Source organism: Myotis lucifugus, unplaced genomic scaffold (assembly GCF_000147115.1).
Source record: "Myotis lucifugus unplaced genomic scaffold, Myoluc2.0 scaffold_44, whole genome shotgun sequence".
Lineage (NCBI taxonomy): Eukaryota > Metazoa > Chordata > Mammalia > Chiroptera > Vespertilionidae > Myotis > Myotis lucifugus.
Genome location: NW_005871092.1, coordinates 2,393,252 through 2,409,551, shown reverse-complemented (window position 1 = coordinate 2,409,551; position 16,300 = coordinate 2,393,252). Strand labels below are relative to the sequence as shown.

At 48.5% G+C, this 16,300-nt stretch overlaps 1 protein-coding gene across 3 annotated transcripts in view; it reads left to right on the top strand.

Annotated features, from left to right (window-relative positions):
- The window catches only part of XPNPEP1 (X-prolyl aminopeptidase 1), a 38,434-nt gene extending 28,317 nt beyond the window's left edge, over positions 1 to 10,117 (top strand). For all 3 annotated transcript variants that reach the window (XM_023753347.1, XM_023753348.1, XM_023753349.1), the window contains 6 exons: positions 1,254 to 1,314; positions 2,781 to 2,850; positions 4,245 to 4,418; positions 5,261 to 5,337; positions 6,366 to 6,464; positions 9,575 to 10,117. In XM_023753347.1, coding sequence (XP_023609115.1) covers positions 1,254 to 1,314; positions 2,781 to 2,850; positions 4,245 to 4,418; positions 5,261 to 5,337; positions 6,366 to 6,464; positions 9,575 to 9,703 — 610 coding nt within the window. In that variant the 3' untranslated portion in view covers positions 9,704 to 10,117. The remainder of the gene's footprint in view (positions 1 to 1,253; positions 1,315 to 2,780; positions 2,851 to 4,244; positions 4,419 to 5,260; positions 5,338 to 6,365; positions 6,465 to 9,574) is intronic.
- The last annotated feature ends 6,183 nt before the right edge of the window (positions 10,118 to 16,300 follow it).

Here is a 16,300-nt window from a genome sequence, read left to right as displayed (position 1 = left end):
GGAGAACTCAAAATTTGGTTGGGTCTTGATGTGGAACCCATGAGAAGGAGCTGGAATAGGTGTTGTCTGCAGTAAGAGAGCAGGAGCAAGGCCTTTTCATGGTCCATTCCCCACTGCCACCGGGACCAGGGCTAATGGAGAACCTCATTAAATGAGCTCAGCCAAGTACATGGAGACCTCAGCCTAGCACGTAGGGCATGGGATGTAAACTCTGGTTTGCTTTTACATTTTTAGCAGGACTCAGGAAGTTATCCTTTCTGTGTCAGGGCTGTGGATTAGGATCTTCAAAGAGACGCATTTGGGTATTTTTATGTCAAACTTGCTGTCCTGTAAGAGGAATTGGAGTTTGCTGTCATTTGCTAGAAACAGGCTCCTGTTTACTTTTTTCCCTGCCTTTCTTCATAATCCCAGCAGTGCTGTCTCCCATGAAACAGTCCTCACATTGTAGACCAAGAGCGTGGGAGTCGGGGCCTGAGTTCACTCCCACCGAATTGGGCCATCCTTGCATTCACACTTTGTCTCATTTTATTTTGGGTAACAACTTTATTGAGACATAATTCACACACCACACAATTTACTCACTTAAAGTGTACAATTCATGGTTTTTAGTATACTCATCGAGTTATGCAACCATCACCTCAGTCAATTTTAGAACATTTTCATCACCCCCCAAAAAACCCCATTCCCATTCCAGACTCTCCTATTTTGCCCTCCCCAGGGAACCACTGCTGTGCTTTCTGTCTCTGTGTGTTTGGCTATTCTGGACATTTCACATAAGTGGAATTGTATGGACTTCTCTGTCTGGCTTCTATCACTTAGAATAATGTTTTCAGGGTTCATCCATGTTGTAGCTTGTGTCAGTACTTTATTCCTTTTAGTTGCTGAATAATATTCCATTGTGTGAACACAACACATTTTGTTTATCCATTCACCAGTTGATGAACATTTAGGTTGTTTCTACCTTTTGGACATTGTAAATAATGCTGCTCTGAACATTTGTGTATAGGTTTTTGTGCGGATGTATGTTTTCATTTCTCTTGGGTATTTACTGAGTGGTGGAATTGCCAGGTCATAGGGTAACTCAAGGTTTAACCTTTGAAGGAACTGGAAACTGTTTTTCAAAGTGGCTGCACTATTTTACAAGTTCACCAGTGATACATGAGGGTTCTAATTTCTCCACACCCTTGCCTGTCTCATATGTGAGCAAAAGCTTATTTTGACTGAAAACTAACTTGCTCTTTTCTTTTGGAAAGAGATGGAACCACAGATGTGACCCGGACGATGCATTTTGGGACCCCTACGGCCTATGAGAAGGTAAGGTGGAGCAGAAAACCCGAGAGGCCCTCTCTGCTTTCTTAAGAAGAGCATTGTTTTCATGAAAAGGGATTGTATAAATAAGTAAAAATTATGTGTGGGATAGTAAAATAGCCCATTACTGTGGAGTCAGGCTTATCTGCTTTATGACATCCAGTTAATTAATCATTAGAGAACTTTTAAAAGCATTCTGTCTGCTAAGGTCAGAGCAGCTCAGATTCAAGTTTAAATGGCTTTGGCCTCGAGACAGGAAATCTCTTTGGGGATGGGAGTGGGTTACTGAAATCCATGCTTTTTATAAACAGTATCTAGATTTTTTTTTCAAGTTCAGCGTTTCTGTGTCTGGGCTCATCTCTCTAGGAACCCTCTGCAGTGGCACACGCTGCTCAGGTTCTGGTCTGTCTGTCAGGAGAGGAGGAAGCAGCTGTGAGGTAGAGAGAGGTATACCAGGAGTCTGGAGACGGAACTTCAGATCCTGTCTGCTGCCTGTAGGCTCCGTGACCTGGAATGAAACACTTAGACCATCCATAGACACGGGGATAAAAGCACTGCCTCCAAGGCTGGTCGGGAAGGTTCCATGAGCTGAGCAAGTCCCTGGGTCCCAGTCACTGCTCAGTGCATGTTGGCTGAGTCTCTGAGCGAATCTCGCAGGGGAACCCCTCAGGAAGCTTATCCCGGGAGGAGGGTTTTCTGTGATGCACTGGGGCAGGTTTCATAGTTTCAGTCCCTTGCCTTGTCTCTCTGTAGGCACCAGCACCTGAGAAGAGTTTGACCTTGGGTCCAGATACCCTTGTGTGTGACTCTCCTTGTGCTGTGGGAAGGGCCCCAGACCAGATTGAGGAGTGTGGGGTTGAGTCCTGACTCGGCACCTTAGTGGCAAGCCCCTGACCTTCCAAACAGCCCTCTTCTTGTCCAGGCACTAGGGATTACCCCAAGTATAGCAGGTGGTAGGGAGCCCAGAAGTTGAGGCAGGATTGCCTGGTTGAGGCCAGATGCTACCACTTTGGAACTGCATGGACCGGCCTGCTACCTCCGGTCTCTGTGAGTGTGGATGACAGTAGTGCCCAGGCATGAGATGTGGGATGAAACGTAGTGTTTAGCATCGTGCCTGGCACAGAGGAGTAGCTCGGTAATGTTAGTTTATGTCCTCAGCACTGGTTGTTACTTTTCCAGTCTTCTCGAGGCTCAGATGACATTGAGGTTGTCCGAATGCTCATGATAAGGGGAAGACCTGGGGGGCCATCTCTCCCATAGTTCTTTGCTGAATTTAATTCCAAGATTTTCTGGAAAATTGGTTCCAAGGCCAACCATTTTTCCACCAGACTTTTTTTTTTTTTTTTACTTTGATCTTCTGTGTGGTATTGCTGACAAATTTTCAGAGGCAAGGCTTTCTGAAGTACCAGAAAACCACAGGATCGCGTGCCCGTGCCTGCTCTGCAACATGCCCCCTGGGTTTTCTTTGGCAGGAATGCTTCACGTATGTCCTCAAGGGCCACATAGCTGTGAGCGCAGCCATTTTCCCAACCGGAACCAAAGGTAGGTGGTTCCTTCTGTCACATGGCAGCCTTTTCCCATCCAGGCATCAAACACATCTGAGTGGAAGAAAAGAGGGCCTTCTCTCTCAGTGTCAGCCCCCAGCCCCAGCCAGGTTACAGGGTGGGGTGCTGCATGGAGTGAGTCTCCTGCACCCACCGACTGAGCCAGAGGGCCTCCCAAGAAGTAGGTGTGGGATTGGCCTGGTGTCAGCTGTGTGCCTCACTCCTGACCATGAATAGTGTTGGGTGACAGTGGATGGTGTTGGGTGACACGGGCTGCTGGCTTCCAGGAAAGGTCAGCAGGGCATGAGTCTCAGGGCCAGTGGACGTCCGTGTAGCCTCCTGCTTGCCCTTCAGCTCTGGGCCAGTGCGTTCTTTTAGGACGCATGTTGGGGTTTATTTTACTGGGCCCCTGACTTCAGATATGTACCTCCTTGCTGAGGGTTGGTGGGCAGGGCACTGAATGGGGAATGAACAAGACCTGGGCCTTGAATCTGCTTAGGCTGGGCCTGCGCTCGTCTGCCTGGGGGTCGGTTTCCTCATCTGTCGTGCCTGCCTGCTTGCTTGAGTCTGGTTAGAATCTCAGCTTTGTAATTCTAAAACCTCAGGGTCCCAGAGCTGGGAAGGGAATGTCCACGTTATCTAGTGCAGCTCTTTTTTAAAATATATTTTTATTGATTTCAGAGAGGAAGGGAGAGGGAGAGAGAGATAGAAACATCAGTGATGAGAGAGAATCATCAATCGGCTGCCTCTTACACATCCCCACAGGGGATTGAGCCTGCAACCTGGGCATGTGCCCTGACTGGGAATCAAACCATGACCTCCTGGTTCATAGGTTGATGCTCAACCACTGAGCCACACCAGCCAGGCTCTAGTCCAGTGATGGCGAACGTATGACACGCGTGTCAGAGGTGACACGCGAACTCATTTTTTTGGTTGATTTTTCTTTGTTAAATGGTATTTAAATATATAAAATAAATATCAAAAATATGTCTTTGTTTTACTATGGTTGCAAATATCAAAAAATTTCTATATGTGACACGGCACCAGAGTTAAGTTAGGGTTTTTCAAAATGCTGGCACGCCGAGCTCAAAAGGTTCGCCATCACTGCTCTAGTGCCACCCTCACCAGCTGCGGGCTGCCATCCCCTCACTAGCATCCCAGACAGATCCTCCAGCTTCAGACTGCACTGCCTGGCTGGGGAGCTGCCTTCCTCAGGGGCTCTTATCATTAGTTCTTCCCTGTGCTGGGATGAAATCTGAACCCTCTAGTAACTTTTACCCCTGGTTTCTGTTTCACCTTCTAGAGCCAAACATAACAAGCCTCTTGGCTAAAATGTTTTGCGAATTGAAAAGTGCCGTGCAGGTATCAAGTGGTTCTTCATGTGTCTTTCAGGCCACCTTCTCGACTCCTTTGCGCGCTCAGCGTTGTGGGATTCGGGCTTGGATTACCTGCACGGGACGGGACACGGTGTGGGGTCTTTCCTGAACGTTCACGAGGGCCCCTGTGGCATCAGTTATAAAACGTTTTCCGACGAGCCGCTGGAGGCGGGCATGATTGTCACTGACGGTAGGCGGCCCTCCCCTAGGACGCGAGCATGGATCCTCTAGTCTCTGTGAAGACCCTTTGTTGTTTCTTATATTTTAATTATTTTAAACTAAACTGGAAATAATTTCCCCTTGTCATCTTGAATTAAACACCTTATTTGATTATAAAAATGGTAACATGTTCACTGTAGAAAAAGTGACACATTGGAACATCTGAAGAAAAAAGAAATCATTTGTAATCTGACCACCCAAGGAAACAGGACTTAATATTTCAACATGTTAGCTTTTGGTCTTTTGTATATGTACATATTTTTTTAAAATATATTTTTATTGATTTCATAGAAGAAGGAAGAGAGAGACAGAAACATCAGTGATGAGAGCGAATCATCCATCGGCTGCCTCCTGCATGCCCCACATTGGGGATTGAGCCCGCAATCGGGCATGTGCCCTGACCAGGAATCAAACCATGACCTCCTGGTTCATAGGTCGATGCTTAACCACTGAGCCATGCAGGCTGGGCTCTGTTTTCTTAATATATTGCCTATTGCCATATCATCACCAAGTTCTTGTGAATGTATTTGAATGCCTGCATCATTATGCCTCTCGCATAAGCATTGGGATTTACTTGGTGGCTCCCCAGTTACTGTCCTCCCTACCCTGCAGCCAGTTTTCAGGAATCTCAAAACCTGTCGGTACTTCAGGTCCTTATTAGAAGGGGCCACAGGGGAGAAGGGGCATCTCTGGGCTCTTGCATCGGGTTGAGTGGGCTCTTCACCTGTTTTACCCCCTGTTTGGGGTGGGCAGGCCTCTCTGTGTGCCTCGCCTTCCTGGACCGATGCTCATTTGGGCTTTGGTTTGCTTCAGAGCCAGGGTACTATGAGGATGGGGCCTTTGGAATTCGAATTGAGAATGTGGTCCTGGTGGTTCCTGTGAAGACCAAGGTGAGTAATTGATGCATTTATTTACTTTTAAAATTTCCTTATTCCTTAAATGGGGAGGACGAAGACTTTTATGCTTGGAGCTTCCTTTCCCTGATATCTGGGGACTTTCCTGGGACTCACCCTCTGCAAAGCCAGAAGGAAAATCCTTAATGAACTGGGACCTGGGAATGGGATCAGTGGAGCCTCAGGCAGGCCCCTGCTCGGCGTGATTTGTGGCTGTGAGTTTACCAGAGGCAGCGTCTGGTCAGGAAGTCTCCTCTGCTGGGCGGATGCTTGTTTAAAGGCCCCTCTCAGACCCTGAATCAGTTTCCAGGCCTGGAAACTATTTTTCACTAAAGCCCCGGGGGATTTTTCTCAGGTAAAGCCGAGGCACATGGGTGGGGCCCAGAGGCAGGCCGTGGGGCAGGTGTGTTGCCCTCAGGAAGACAGATGTTCACCTTCTCCCCCATCAGTATCACCAGGAGGTCACGGGGCGTTAGATGTGAGCTTTACCTGAAAGACCTGTTTGCTCCTCCTCCATGGTGACTGTGGGGATTGAACAGGTGGAGAGGAGTGGCTTCCATGCCTCCGGTGAGGCTGACTGCAGGGGCCTGCTCTCTGCTTCCACGCGGAAGTCCCTGTCCACGCAAGTGGCTGCTCGCCTCCCTCCCAAAGACCTGCCTGGGACAGAGACCAGTGTGCTTGGGCGCCCCGGCTGTTCCCTATCGCCCAGAGTGGGCACATCTGTTACCTCGGGCCTGGCTGGGTCAAGGCTGGCCACATATTTGACCATTTAACAAATGATTTGGGGAATTATACCCCAGCAGAGTCTTGAGAACTGAAACCAGGGAAGCCCCTGAGCCTAGATACCCCCCTCCCTTGCCCCCACAGAGGACAGTGGGCTGTGGCCTCAATTGTGTCCATCGTGCCTGCCATGCCTGTCAGCTACATCTGGCTCCGAGGGCTGGCCACGCTGGTGGGGCTGACCTCACGGTGGTGCCTTATGGTAAAGAGGAGTCAAAACTTCTGTTTCCTTCCTTACCCCACAGTATAACTTCAGCAACCGGGGAAGCCTGACCTTTGAACCTCTAACTTTGGTTCCGATACAGACCAAAATGATAGATGTGGATTCTCTTACAGACAAAGAGGTAACGAGGGAGTCCTGGGGAGGGCAGCGTGGGGGCGGGGTAGAGCAACCTCATACTCGTCTGCATTCTCACTTTTTTAGTCCGAGGTCGGGGCCGGCTGAGTCTGCTAATCCCGGGCCTCCTGAGCACGAGGTGCTTTTCTTGTAGTTGTTGGGCCTCTGGGTGGAGATAGTCCTTCTCCCGCCCCCATTGTGGGGCTGTAGGTTCGCAGGGGGACGCCTGCCCGGTGCCGTTGTTTTCCAGGAGGGCAGGAGCCACGGCTGCCTGAGCAAACGTGGGCCACGTGTCTTCCCTACAAAAAGCCAGACGGTGGTGGGGCCTGTGGGCTCTTGCACACAGATTGTTTTCTTGTGCTGCCTGAGGCATTAAGGAAATGAGAAGCAACTCTGTACCCGTCCGCCTGAGTTTCACACAGAGAGGTGGTGCCTGCTCTCCCCGACACTCTGGGCTGTAACGCCCTTCACAGAGCAGGAGCCCAGTGGTGTCACCTATCGAGCTCACAGGGTTGCAGGCCTTGAAGCCCCTTCAAATCCTAGGGTGGCTCCCAGGCTCATGAGGCCAGGGAAGTGGCAGGCCCAGGACCCTGGAGTAAGGCTGAGGAATCAGGCAGGTGATCAAGGTCAGAGCAGAGACAAGGGTGAAAAACCGGGCAGGAGCAACCAACAAAACAGTTCCCAGGCCAGGGAGACAAGCCAGGACACAAATTCTAGAACAAGGCAGGCGGTCAGAAGTGCCATCTAAAAGCAAGTGACTGGCGGGAGCCAAAGGCAGGACAGGCATAGAGGCTCCTGGAGAAAGACGACATTTTTGTGACCAAGGCAGCCACTGGACCCATCCCAGGGCCTTTGAGTGTCTCTGGAGGCAGGACCACATTCTCCGTGGGGCCTGTCTGGGCCTGGTGCTTGCCTCCGTGGGCCTGTGGCAGGGATCCTCCCAGCTAGACGCCTTTCCTGCCTTGTTTGGCTCACAGATGGGTGACAGAGAAAGGTCACCCACCTTTGCTTAGCTTTCCTCTATGCTCGGGCACCTCTGCTTGACCATCGGTGCCTTGGTTCAACCAAGCATTCCCACTCACAGGACCTAAGCGGGCCCTGCTGATGCAGGTTATTCAGCTTGTAGACGATGCAGAACTGAAAGCACCTGTGAGAGCCCAGGGCCAGGTGGGTCTCTTCAGCCAGAAGGCCTGCCACGGTCCAGGGCTTTTCCCCAGCCCCCGTGGGGGGTGACTTAGGTGAAAGGGGACGAGAACACATAGAGGGCACAGGAGCCGCCCTGCTTAGAGGCTTCTGCCCCCGAGGCACCAGTCTCTTGTGGTGGCCCTTAGGCACAGCTTCCGGGGTCTTGGCTAGGGACCCTCCAGGAGTAAGTCACTGTTGTGTCGGAAGGCAGGTTTATCAAGAGGTAAATGGGAAAGGGACCCTTTTGCTAAAAGAGATAATGTGCTCTGCTTGATATGTTAAATAACTGTTGTCCTAAGGTTAGAAGATATCCTATAAAAACTAATTGGAAAAAAGAATAGTTCAGTGATCTGGGTGTTCAAGGCATAGTTCGAAGGCATAGTAAAACTCCCCAACGAGATTCTGTTCCCTGGGCGATGAAAATACCTGGTTGTGGCCTTTTACTGTCTCCCCGACAGATTGTCTTCCTTGTCACTTTGCTGAGTTTGGGGGTCGGGTCAGCATTCCCATCAGTTGTCACCAGATGGCAGCAGAGGACTTTGGTTGGATGTGAACATGGGCAGCTGCAGACTGTCAGGGCCTTTGGGAGGTTGCTCAGGTGCCTTCCTCCTCCTTCCCCATCCCACAGGGCCTTGGGGGTTCCGCTGTGGTCCACGGCTGGCTCCCGCTGTGGCCTTCACTGTTGAGCTGCTTGGGCGGCAGGCTGCCATGTAGCCCTGCTTGGCCCTGCTGCAGACACAGCACTCGCTTTCTTTTGACTCTACTTCCTTCCCCAGCTCCCAGCAGGGCCCTCAGGCTCTTTATCAGTGGGGATCAGAGCCCTCAATGGGCCAAGGCCAGTTGGCAACATCACCCCATCTGTCTGCCCTTGGGCCTTGAAGACTTGTGTGCCCATCTTGACCCCTTAGCCAGGCTTCGGTAGCTGGTCCAGACTGCAGTCTTCAAAGCCCATGGGTTTGTAACAACACTGCCTCCCCAATAGCGCTTGGCTCATTACGGCAACCACACCCATGGTGGTGCCAGTTTGCCAGCCTCGCTGCAGCTGGGTGTCCAGGCAGGCCCACTTCCTGGGCAGTGAAGGGAGTGGGTTGTTGTCCTCAAGGTAGAAACTCCACTCCAACCTTCATCCCCCAAACCCCACCCACACAAGGGGGCCATCTCACCTTTTACAGCTGCCGGACTCATTATCAGACCCAGTGATCAGCCTCACCAGGCACCAAGTCCTGTCTACCTCCTTTTTTAAATCTCTTATCTCCTGATGTGGCGGCCACAGGAGAGTCTGGCAGTTAAGGTCACTCCTGCCCCGCCCTGCAGTCCCACAGTCCTGGGCCACACTTACAAGGCCCACATCCTAGTTGACTCAGCTTTGTCAGTGGATACAGGATAGGAAGTAAGCGTGTGGGCAGGCCAGCCTCACGTGTGTCTCTTAGTAGGCATCTTCATAGCAGCCCAGGGACTATTTTCCTTTGAGGGGACCTGGCCTCGGGTGCAGCAAGTCCTCTCTCTCCCCTCAGCACCCTCAGATAACTCAGGTGTAGGGGAATAAGGCCCCGTGGGTGGGTGCAGCCTCCTCCCTCTTTTAATGGCCTGTGGGTTTGGTTCCTAGGGTCCTGTTTGCAAGTGACTCTGGTTGCAAGTTACTCTGCACTTAGAGAAGCCTGAAGGCATTGCTTGCCATTAGGTGTTTATGGTTCCCTCCTAGCCACTGCCAGTCCACGGGTAGTAGACTGTTCGGGAGCATTTTCACCATAAGCGATGTGGCCTCATCCCGTCTATTTCCGGAGAAATAAACGCAGGAGTCACCTGTCCGTGAGCAGGGGGAGTTCTATTCTCGTCTGGTGCGCTCAGCACGTGGGCCCTCACACTGCCTGTGCAGCCTTTGGTAAAGGAGACGATGAACGCACTGTGTCCCTTTGTCTTTCTCTCTCGTAGTGTGACTGGCTCAACAGCTACCACCAGACCTGCAGGGACGTGATCGGGAAGGAGCTGCAGAAACAGGGCCGCCAGGAAGCGCTCGAGTGGCTCATCAGAGAGACGCAGCCCATCTCCAAGCAGCACTAACACCTGCCGGTGTTTGTTTCTGAAAATGCTCTGGGGAAAGGAAGACACTGCGCCGCCCCTGACTCCTTCCCCTTTCCTCTCCTCTCTTACCTCTCCTTTTTACTTTTAGACACTTGAGAAGAACTGAAAATCTTCTTATCCTCTTTGATATTTTCTTGCAAACACTTGATCTTTTATGATTTTTTAAAAATTGGCAAGAACGAGCCAAGAATAAACTTGCTGCACCCGAGGCCGGGTCCCCTCAAAGCTGAGCCCTCCACCCGGGAGCCGCGGAGCAGCTGCAGTGAGTTCTCAGCCGGCGATGGGGAAGCAGAGTGCTCTGACGGCCACGTTCCAGGTGCTAGTCCATTTCCCATGATCACCTTGATGCTCACGAGATGCTATTTATGACCAGTGAATAAAAGCCCAACGGTGCTTTGTCTCAGCTGTCTCTTTCTTCTCGGCGCTGGCCGCCCTGCGTGTCAGGCGACCGGCGGCCTCTGGAACAGACATTGTCTAGCTGCCTTTGGGGTCAGGCACCTGGGCTCCCTGCACATTGTCTGCCTTAGTGGTAAGCCTCCTTTTCTTAGAAAACCTAATATTTTGGGGAGTGTTTTTATTATCAGTTTTTCTTTCTGATTTTAAAATGTCATTAATATGCAAAAAAAATGTTTGAAAGCATTGGAGCCTCGGAGCCTAGCCTAACCTTGGAGCCTTGAAGCCTAACCTTGGACCCTCGCCTCGGGGCCTAGCCTCACTTATAGCACCACAGTTCTCAAGATCTTATTACTTGTAGACAACGGGGCTTCTCTTGACTTGCACACGGGCAAGCTCGAAGGGCTGGCAGAGCTAATGCCCCTGCGACCTCAGACCGTCATGGCTGGGGATGGGAAAACTGGCTTCCTCACTCCCTGGCGGGGATGTCTGAGGCGTGGGCCGTACTGCCTCCTGCGGTTTTCCCATGGGGTAGAGCCCTACTTGCCCACTATGATAACTCGTTTAATAACACACCCTTTTTCTTCCTTTCTGTGTCTCACTTTCTTTTTTCCCACTGTTGTTTCCTGAGGCCATCCCCCAGTAAACTACTTACATGCACATCCTTGTTTTAGGCTGTGCTTCTTTAGGCCCAACTTAAGATGGACCCATAGAACCACTAATTATAAATTATATATAGTTAATATATATGCTATGTAGTTAATATATAAATATGTATGTTATATTTAATAACATGCTATATATTTTTTCCAGTTTCTTTCTTTGTGTTCAGTAACATATAGAGTGTGCCTACGTATAAAAGAATGTTGACACATATCCCTTGTACAAAAAGTGGGTCCTTCTGTACATATGCAGTTTGCTTTTTTAACTTGGCAATTTAGCTAGGTTATTGTTCCATATTGGTACATATAGATCTAGTTCTTTTTCATGACTGTAGACTATGCCACTGTATAGCTATGCTCTTTTTTTAAACTAGTCTCATTCAGTCCTAAACCACTTCTTTGATTTGGATGGCTTTGGCTTGGCCATTCATCAAAGCATGGTTGGCAGTGTCTGTTACTTTCCCCAACTACCAGAGCAGGGGATGTATTTACCATTCAGAATCAGGTGGCAGCAGAGGACATTTTACTGCCTTTGATAGGGGGAACGCCGAAAGACAATCTTGCCAACCTTTCACCACCCCTCCTTTCTTCTTTTCTCTCAAGGATCATTGATTCCAGCTTGCTCTGTGGGAGGAAGCAAGAGAACACGGCTAGTTCTCAGGTTATGTTTGTAATGTGGCCTCACAATAATAGGATATATTTTGACCCGCCAAAGATCAATTCTTGAATGCCTTTGATTCACACTTGCTCACATTTCTAATACGTGAGACACTTGTCTTTTTGAAATTGTGGCTTCATTGAGATATAATTCACATACCATGCAATTCACCAATTTAGACGAGACATGTTAGTACTGGTGCTTTCTTCGTCTCCCCAGAAGGTGTCATGCTGCTTTTGCATGGTATTTATCGAATCTGCAAGCTAGCCTCTATTTTGTCATGATTGACTGGTGGTCTATTTTTCATTAGACAGTGAACTCTATGGGTGTAAGAGGCTATATTTGGTCTCACAATGGGATGTTTTACCTTTATTCAATCAGAAACACTAATGACATTTCTAGCACCTAGCACAATACCTCACACGTGGCAACAAAGTCTCACAAATAATTTTCTGTTTATTCAACAAATATTGATTGAGCACCCAATGAACTGATTCTAGTGACTACTATACAGTGTGAGAAAGGAAAGCTAGAGCCCCGAAGAGGATGGTTGTGGAATTGGCTGGCGAAAGGAGAGTTGCAGAGGCAACATGATTTAAAGAGGCAAAAGAATAGCATCTAGAACAGTGGTTCTCAACCTTCCTAATGCCGCGACCCTTTAATACAGTTCCTCATGTTGTGGTGACCCCCAACCATAAAATTATTTTCGTTGCTACTTCATAACTGTAATTTTGCTACTGTTATGAATTGTAAATATCTGATATGCAGGATGTATTTAGGTGACCCCTGTGAAAGGGTCGTTCGACCCCCAAAGGGGTCACGACCCACAGGTTGAGAACCGCTGATCTAGAAGTTAGTGAGACAGTTTCTCAGTCTCCGACAAAGAAAGGCTCTTGGCCGGTCACACTTCAACTCACGTCTCCTGCCAGATGCTTGTGGTTCCCAGGGCTACAGACTCACTAGTGGGGTCAGCACTTTCTGGGGGACATCAAAACGGTCCCGGGGGGTTGTTATGAGCTCTGGGGAATTCAGCTGAGATTTTTTATTTCATTTAACAAACATGCACTTAGACGTAGCCCTTCATGTGGTGGCTCTACCATGTCAGGACCAGCAGCAAGAGGGTCACCTGCTCAGAAACGGGTCAGCCACAGGGCAGAATGTGCAGGACAGAGCCACAGCCTCGGTGTGTTTATGTCATCGCAGGCATGTCTGGAGAACACCATGTTTCAGAGTGAAAATCAAATTCTGGAGATGAAGGACTCTGTTTTTTTAAGGAAGTTTTTCTTGCACAGTCAGAGTCTGCATTCAGAATTCACAGCGGTAGAATGAATAAAACTACATCCTCTGCCTTAGGCATTGATTGTGCTGTAAATACTTCACGGCTTAAACGTGCCATGATCAGGTGTGTGTTCAGTAGTCAACTGAGTGAGGGTTGAGAGCAACGAAATGAAGGCATTTTCTTTCAGTTCAGCATTTCCACCTGGAGGCTTTAAAAATATGCCACAAAGATTCGCTCTCCCAGGCTAGGGTGCTGATGATGCCAGAGTTGAGCAATGGGAAAGAGACAATCCTGAGTCTTTGTCATTGGTGCCTCCACTTTTTTTTTCTAGGAGAAAATCCCCTACAAATGCTCATGGAGGTACTTGGCTATTTTGCAAATTTGTTTGGGCAGAAAATATTATTACTCCAAAAGCCAGTTTTCAAATAAATTGGTGAAAAAGAGGTTTAATGTTGATGTGGGCTTGAAATCAAATGAACAAACAAATCACATTCCACAAGTTTTATTGTGCACTTACTGTGTATTGAGCCATTTAATCTCATATTTGAGATAAAGATTAGGGGTTCCTGGCACCCCAGAGATCAAGATAAGATTGGTTTGAATCCCTAAATCCATGTTCTGTGACAGTTCAGATTCCTCTTAAAGGAGTGCACCACTTAAGAGGGAAATAAGGCCGAGTTTGGGAATAGTTACAGTGTTGGGGAGAAGTAAAGTGTACAGAAGAGAAAGAGGAAAGTGTTTAGAGGAGAGAGAGGAGTCCTTCAGCTCAAAGGATCAGAGTTGGCTTTTTAGAACCATGGAGATGTGTTTATATGACAGAAGAGGATACAATTATGGACCAAGGAAACAGTGAGAGCAAGGACAGGGCAGCCGGAAGGTGTGGGCAGGTGCAGGGAAAAATTGGAGAGTGTAGCTCTTGAAGAGGAGTGGTGAGGATTAGCCTGGAAAGGCAAGAGAAGAATAGATTATTGGGGAGGCGGGGGGGGACTTTGGAAGTTAAGGATTTTGCCTTAAAACATCATCTGTGGAGATATTATCTACGTGCTCTGTAACATAAGGACTTGTTCTTATCCCAACACTAATGACATTTATGTACAACTAGAGGCCCGGTACACAAAATTCATGCATAGGGGGAGGGGGGTCCTTCAGCCCGGCCTGCACCCTCTTCAACCCAGGACCCCTTGGGGGATGTTCGACTGCCTCTTGCAATCCGGGACCGCTGGCTCCTAACCCCTCACCTGCCTGCCTGCCCAATGGCCCCTAACTCCTCTGCCTGCCTGATCACCCCTAACTGCTCCCCTGCTGGCCTGATCGCCCCTAACCACCTCTGACTCGCCCCGCACCCGGGACCCAGGATTCCCTCCTCTGGCTGGCCGCAGGTACCCAGGACCCGGGCTGGCTTCGTCCAGGCTGGCCGCAGCCACAGGGGACCATGGGCGGGTGGCTTCGCCCCAGCTGCAGGCGCCCAGGACCGCGGGACGGGTGGCTTGTCCCTCTCTTGGGCCGCAACCTGGCTGGTCCCCATTCCTCTCTCACAGGCTCATTTGTGCCTGGCTGGTCCCCATTGGCATGAGGGCGTGATGGCTATTTGCATATTATATAGGATATTATATAGGATGATTTGAGAACCTGTTTTCAATTCTGTTGAGTATATACCCGGGAGTAGGGCAAACTCCAGTCTTGATGCTGTTACAGTTTGGTCCCAGATCCAAATCCTTCCTGAAGAACTCAAAAGCACCCTTTCCCTGTTTTGCATGAATGTTCCCTTTGTTTGTTTTAAATATATTTTTATTGATTTCAGAGAGAAAGGGAGAGGGAGAGAGAGCTAGAAACATCAATGATGAGAGAGAATCATTGGTCGCCTGTCTCCTGCACACCTCACATTGGGGATTGAGCCTGCAACTTGGGCATATGCCCTGATCAGGAATCTAACCATGATCTCCTGGTTCATAGGTCGATACTCAACCACTGGGCCACACAGGCCGGGCATGAATGTTCCCTTTAAATAGGTCTTATATTTAGTGAAGGATAAAGGACCCATGATTAGAAGCCAGAAGACATGCGACCTGGGACCAGATCTAGCAACTCATTAGCTAATTGTATGTCCTTCAGCTTAATTAAACCTCAGCTTACTCCACTACCCCCTTCATTCCTTCCAAGGTTGTCATTAGCATCAAGATAACCAGTGTTTTGGAAAGTATTTTCCAAATATTAATGATTGCCCTGCATAGGTCCTTAACATTTCAGGTCAGAAAGGACTTTCGGAGATGAACTGCTATACAGATCTCACTGCGGCCCAGAGAGGTGGGATACTTAGGGGCCGAATTTGGGGTAAACTCCACATCTTCTGACTCTGAGGTCTGGGCTCTTTCAACCTCCCCAAGTCTAACCTTCCGAGCTCAATCAAATCCTTTCTCCTTTCTTCTCTTACTGGGAAAAACAGCAACAAAAACTGTCCCTCGGATTCATTCATTGAGTCAGTCTGGCTGCCTGGTGACCTTTCCTGAATTTCCTTCTCCAGGTGTGGGGGAAATCCAGTCCTTCCCCAGCCCCCCTGCTCAGTATCATTGGGAAATCTCTTATTTGTATTCCTGTCGGCGCCACATTTAATGCGCCAAAGCCTGTGTTTGAAGCAATAACCAGCCTGGAGTTTATGAAATAGATTGATATCAGCTTCATGAAACTCAGGCAAGAGCAATATCTTTCCTATATCTGGCCATGCCTTTAACTCTAGGAACCTTCATACTCACTGGCCACTGAAAAATGAAATAACAATAATAATAACGACAATAATAAAAAACGACAATCTTCCAAGAACCACAGTTTTGAGTAATGTTGTCTTTAATTTTTTTTATTGATTTAATGACAAGGGGAGATTAGACTTAGTACTTTCTTCAGTTTCCAAGTACATTTTCACTTTTAAAGGAAAGATCATAGTGTGCAGCTGACAGGTGGTTTTGTTCGTCACCTGGCCTATTTATGTGTGGCAGGCTTGGGCAGCTGAAAGGTATGACCACAGCCGCTCTGTTTCCTCTCCAGGAAAGTAAAGATCAGGAGGTGGGATGAAGACGTACTTTCTTTATCAAATAAAACATTCTGAAAAGTAAGTCGGCTTTATACCTGTCCTTCCAGAAGGTCATTCCATCTCACAGGGTGAGCTAACTATTTGCACAGAGAAAACACAAGTGTCTGTAGTAAGTACAGGACTTGACATCTATGACCCAACTTAATTTGGCTCCATTCAAACTTCCCAGTCTTATCTCCTGTTACTTATCAGACCTGGTGAACCGGACATTTGCCATTTATCATGTGATTATTTTCTGTTTTACCTTTATTCAATCAGACAGCCTCTGCCCCTTAATTGGAGAGTTTAATCTACTTACCTTTAGTTGGGTTTTAGTTCACCATATTGCTGTTTGTTTTTCTATTTGGGTCATGAGTTCTTTTTTCCTTTTCCCCTTCTTCCCTGCATTCTTTAAGAGTAACAGACTTTTTTTTGCATGTTATTTTATCACCTCTAATGGCTGCTTTAAATCCCTTGCTAATAATTCCATCACCCCTTTCATTTCTGTATCTGTTTCTAT